General features: G+C 31.1%; 1 protein-coding gene across 9 annotated transcripts in view; it reads left to right on the plus strand.

Annotated features, from left to right (window-relative positions):
* LOC106875241 (LIM/homeobox protein Lhx1-like) overlaps positions 1–6,596 on the plus strand; it is a 376,403-nt gene that overhangs the window by 366,289 nt on the left and 3,518 nt on the right. For 2 of the 9 annotated variants that reach the window (XM_089349844.1, XM_089349861.1), the window contains one exon: positions 4,813–4,899. The exons of the other annotated variants lie outside the window; for them this stretch is intronic. In XM_089349844.1, the coding sequence (XP_089205970.1) occupies positions 4,813–4,880 (68 nt within the window). In that variant the 3' untranslated portion in view covers positions 4,881–4,899. The remainder of the gene's footprint in view (positions 1–4,812; positions 4,900–6,596) is intronic. 9 annotated transcript variants of the gene reach the window in all.

The following is a 6,596-nucleotide window of genomic DNA, read 5'->3' on the forward strand; positions in this document are numbered from 1 at the left end:
TAATTTCAATTTTGACCAGCGCCAATCTATTTTCCAACAGAATGCATTCAGGACTATAATATTCCATTATCTCATGTGTCCTCTCCTTTCAGAGCATGAAAACGAGCTGATATTTCTAGCATTCCTACTGACCTATAATAGACTATTTCATCCAGTCGTTTTATTGGCTTCTTACTTTGGTTGTATCAGTGTTCTCTGGTTTCTTTTTTTTTTTAACACTGCCTGTGTAGAGTTACAAGAAACAAATTTCAGTCTTGTGCTAAGGCATCTCGAACGATTTCTGTTGCTAATAGTGATAGGAACAACGCTTTTCAAGTTTTCTTTTCTGAATCAGACAGATAGGCAGATAGATAGATAGAACAGAGAAAGAATTGAAAAAAATAAGTGTACATGGCAGAGAATGAGAGAATGGAAAAAAATGCTTTATTTCTTTTACTTAAATCCTTTGTGATTCTACATATCTCAGTTCTCAAATTCATTCTAATTCTTGCTCATCTCTCGATTTCTACACTAACCTCTCCACCTCTCCCTTCCACTATGTCTCTCTCTCTTTCTCATAGCTTTGTTTAGCCTTCTCTACCTTAATCTCTCTCTTGTTCACCCATCTCTCGTCCAAGTTTCTCTTGTGTCAGAGACTTCATCTTATTTACATTTAAAAAGCATTTTTTGTTTGCCTCTTTCTCATATACCTCTCCTCTTATAATCTGCCAGTCTGTCTGTTTGTCTACTATCTGTTTCCCCCAACTCATTCTCATCTACTCCATTGTTTGTCTGATTGATCATGTCTCACCACCCTACATCCATTTCTATGATATATTTTCTCTCCCTCTCTCTCTCTTAAGCATACGATATCTCTTTAAACTAAACATCGAATCCACCAACGTATTTTTGATTGATATAATCAATCACTTCATACAATCCAGATTTCTCTCCCACTTTTTTTAGAGTCAAGATAAAAAATTTTGAATAGCAAAAAAGGGGTCTCCTATCATTTTTTTTTTTTTTTTTACTTGTGAGGTGCAACTTTATGGAGAGGACAGGAAATTCCTTGATAAAGTACAAACAGTGACAGAAGCAACACCAGTAGCAACATGAACAACACAAAAATCGAGCAAAATAACATACATGATATATATATATATATGTATATAAGTTTTACTATATTCATGGATACTTGTATGTATGTATGTATGTATGTATGTATGTATGTATTGCTAATAGAACTCCTAGCCTAAGTTTATCAGAAAATATTGTTTGTTATTTTATTTATTACTTTATGCATTTTTTTTACTTGTTTGTTTATTTTAAACAGTAGCTACGACATGAATCCTAAAGGCAACCCATGTTCTGGTTGACTGATGGATCATCTCTTTTACGAGACGTCTGATGAGTCATAAAAGAGGAGGGAAAAATACATATATATATATATATATAAATATTTTTTATAGCATATTCATGATGATGCGAGTGCGTAAAAAATATGGCGGATTTATTGCAAAATATATTTACATACATCCATATGAGTATATATATATATATATATATATATATATATATATATATATATATATATATATATACATATTTATATATGTATATATAGATATAGATACATACATACATAAGTATATATATATATATATATACATATATATATATATACATGCATACAGACACACACACACACACACATGCACATACACATATATATTGTATTTAATGTATTACATTGTGACATTAATTCTATTCTCACAGTTTTTAATTGCTTGCACAAAACCTTGCGTATATATGAATGTACGCTTTTATATAATGTCGGATAAGTGCACAAACGAGCTGAGTGTGTCTGTGTGTATATATATATATGCATGTATCTATATGTATATATATATATATATATATATATATATATATATATATATATATATATATATATATATATATATATATATATATATATATATATATATATATATATATATATATATATATATATATATATATATATGTATATACATATATGCATAGACATATAAACGTACATGTGTATATATTGTATATGTATATATATATTTATATATATATGTGTATATATATATATATTTATATGTATATATATGTATAAATGCATATACACATATACATATATGTATATATATATGTATATATATATGTATATATATATATATATATATATATATATATATATATATATATATGTATATATATATATTTATATATATATATATATATATATATATATATATATATATATATATATATATATATATATATATATATATATATATATATATATATATATATATATATATATATATATATATATATATATATGTATTTATGTGCGTGCGGAGGCCTGTGTATATGGACGCTTCGATTCGATTTCCATACACACACGTGCATACTCATTTCGACGCATACAATTCGTCTATTCGGTTATGTTGTACAGACATTACGGTTGTACGTGTGTATGCGTGTGAATGTGTGGCTTTATGTTCCTCTGTATATGTGAATGAAGTAATATTTTGACGTAGACTGAAAATCTAATCAAAACCAAACTCTGCATATATATATATATATATATATATATATATATATATATATATATATATATATATATATATACATGTTCTTTTTGCGTATATGTATGCTTTATACTTACAAGAATGTTTCAGAAGCTCTGGACTGTGGTCTGTGTATGGAATTTTGTGAGAGTGTGGTGGGGGAAATTCTGGGGGTTTTTTTCTTAGTTTTAAGCAGACATTTATTAGATGTTATACTCTCAATAAACACTTTTATTATATTACTGCTATCTTTTATTTATATTTATTATAATTTATATTGATTTATTCGTTCGTTTGTTTGTTTATTCCTTCTTAAACTTAAATCAGGAATGCAGTGATGACTTTAAAATGAAGTCATTTACAAAAAGGAAAATATAAAAATTCTTAGTCTTTTCGCATTTTGTGTTCTGTTTTTGGGCTGAGCGAAATTTAACGAATTTTATATTTAAGAAAGAAAAACACAGTACTCTCTTTCCAAATCTCACGCACGAGTCGATATTTAGCACGTTATCACCGGTATTGTTGTGCTCCTTTGCACTTATTCCTTTGCCGATGCACTAATAACTCTCATTTTTCATCGCTGATCAGAGACAGACAACGTTAATGTTACAGTTTAGGTCTAACAATTCTCACACATTTCTTGTAATGTACCCATTGAAGACAAAAATTGCAGACTTCTTAAAATAGTAATAAAAATAAAATATTAATAATAGATATTTAATGTTTAATCAACCAAATTCAAAGCAAAGAGCTTTGAAATATCAAGATAGTTCGAGAAATTCCTTAATTCATTTGTTCTAATTTTTAAGGTGATGTTCGGCATGTTCATAATCTTGATGGCTGAAACATGTTAAAGAGCTGAAGTACTCACGTCGCTTACCTTTAAGAAGCCAATCTATGACTAGAGATATATCCAATCTAGAACCAATAAGAAAGAGAGTGAGAGGGACTCTAAGTGATGAAGAGAGATGTGTGAGATAACTGTGGTTAATGTTTGCATTTGTTTGTTAGAAACTAGAAAATGTCCTGGACTCAGGGAAGTTTCTAATAGAAATGTTTCTGGAAGAAAACGATTGCGATAAGCATTTAATCCGGAAGTTTTAGTGTAACACAAAAGTTCCTTGTTGGAAAAGTAGATGCGCATGCAATAATAGGATTCGAGTCTATATCAGAGCAATTAAGCTGAGATCGTTACTTATATATTCCAGATATAAATGCATACATACATACATATAGACACATGCCTTTCCCACTCCTTATCTCTGATTCGCTCCACCAATTATATATATGTTTGTGTGTGTGAATGGAATGGTGTACTACGTAATTGCCAATATATGTACGCACACATACACACATTAAATAGACATTTTTTGGGCTGATGTAAATAAGTCATTGACCATACATACGCCCGTTTGGTTTTAGAACATATCTATATATATAACTAAAGCAACAGACCAAAGTATATATTTAAAAAAGTCTCTCCATTCATATGTACACACTCTTAGTCACATGCAAAACCTTACACATAATATGATGTATACAGTACATCTATCTATCTATCTATCTATCTATCTATCTATCTATCTATCTATCTATCTATCTGTGTGTCCAAAAACGCGCACATATGCCTGAATGATCGCACCACTCGTGAAACTCAAAATAGCTACGCAATGAGTTATCGATTTTACCGAAACACATAAACTGTACTGCGCATATTGATTACTCTTTTCCTAGTTTGCATAAACTAAACGTTATACTACGTATGTATGTTGTACATTTGTGTATTTGTGTAACTATATACAAACATGCATTCATACAACCATATATCTATATATCTTACCACTAAATACCCTCATCAAATATTTGCGTTTCGATAGGAACTACATAATATCCTACAATCCTGCACACCTGCTATGTACACCACTACCACCACCACTACTACTACTACTACTACCACTACTACTACTACTACTACTACTACTACTACTACTACTGTTACTACTCTCTTCTTCTCCGCTCTTCACAGAAAATATCTCTGATGACATCGCGACAGCCTGCTTAGTGCACATAAAAAAATAAAAATGACACATCACAAACATCAATGAATTTCTGTATAGGAAATTTTCTGGATGGTAAAGTAAATTTAGCTTGTTAGATGAGGAACAGACACTGTATGAATCTCTAGAGATTTCTTTCTGCTCTCTTACTAGAGTCCTGTTTATCTTTCTAGGAGATTGCGGCTGTCTGCCTGGCGTTTGGCCCCATCCGCATCACCCCGCCCTGAACGATTATCTCTAACACCAAAAATCCAGAGAAGGTATGCAAAGTAGAACTTTAGTTATTTAACTTAAACACCGTTTTCTATACTAATCCTATGAAAGTAATTTGTCATTTGTTCCTTTCCCCCTTATTTTTGGTGGTGTGGTGTAGGCTTGTCTTGGAATTGTTTATGTGAAAGATATCTAACTAATATTATACAACCATGAAAAAAAAAAATGTAAAGAAAAATGATGCATACGATGTAGCTGAGAAAACTTTATAGTTAGACTTGATTGGCAGGATCTGTTGAAAGTTGGAAAAACTACGGTAACACTTGATTATATTCCTTAACATTGTAAACTCAGATCACTGTAAATTTATCTTTGTTTTTCATCCTTCCATAGTCAATAAGATAAATACCAGTCAAGTACTGGAGTCGATATCCAATGACTGAAAGCTGTGGAATCCAAATGGCTCTTACATAATAATTGCAATCATAAATGGAAAACGCGGAATGGTAACGGGGAACGTGGTGGCGAAACTACCCTTAGACACAATTGCAAAAGGATAAAAAAATTTCCCTAACATCTCATGCCTATGAATTAATGTTGGGGCACCAAATGCGTCCTTGCTCCCAGTTGCTGAGACCCTTTGCTATGCCACTGAAGGACACATTGGATAATGTAGTTTTATATCATATCTGAGTAGAATTGAAGATGGTCATGATTACAATGTCTTTGTTATTAAGTCTATTTGATTAGTGCTAACCCATGGTTAAGAAACAAGAATAGCAGCAATCGAAACGAACCAACATCTGAAGTAAAGTATAGCATCTTAAAGTTGTGGATAAGGAACAATAGAAAATTTAGGCATCAGCCAATTTCCCCAAAGGTATAAAGTATATAAGTGAAGCAGACCTGATTGTAAATTAGAATGTTAACTCGAATGGCATTCTTCTAGAACTTTCTATCATAGGAAGTTTCACGTAACCGTGATATATTTGATAAGATAAAACGAAAGAATACTCTGGAAGGCTAAGCATTGATGAAGGTTAATAGGCAAGGATTAAGTATGAAAACACTGTTAATACAGTTTGAGGTGTTGCTTTACTTGGTGACTTTATTAGAATTATAACATTTCCTGACTATTTACGAGTGATACTTAACTCTTCAACGTTATCAACGTTTGAGCCACATTAGCTGCAAAGCAATTAATTTCAGGATTGTTCGCAGGAATGTCAGTTGGTTAATCACGTCTTCGCAATCCCCTTGGCTTAAAAGACTGTGATAATGCATAGGATTTTATATTGATTTGTAGCATTACTCAATGAGAATTAACAAAATATGTAGATTATATAATAGCTTCATGTGCCGCGTTCAAGTCCACAATAATAACTTTGTATTAAACAGATGAAAAAGAAAAAAAAAATCTTTAGTCACCTTGAAGACAGAAACGCGCCGTTTTAATTATAGCTATTCCTGTATGAAAACCACACGAATGCAGTAGGGAAATATTTTCTTTGCTTTAAAATGAATTATTCATAGATCAGTGCACTTTGAAGTTCAAGTTCTGTCAGTATCGACTCCATTTTTCATTTGGGTCGATTCAATATGTTGTTGCACAATAACCGGCCTTGTGTATGTGTCTCACCACCCAAACATATGAAATTTACATACAAATACAATGCTTCTCACATATAGATACAGCAAAATGTAAATAACTGATGCATGAACTTTTTTCCAGAAGATGCGTAGC

Source organism: Octopus bimaculoides, chromosome 1, assembly GCF_046866305.1.
Source record: "Octopus bimaculoides isolate indiv1 chromosome 1, ASM4686630v1, whole genome shotgun sequence".
Lineage (NCBI taxonomy): Eukaryota > Metazoa > Mollusca > Cephalopoda > Octopoda > Octopodidae > Octopus > Octopus bimaculoides.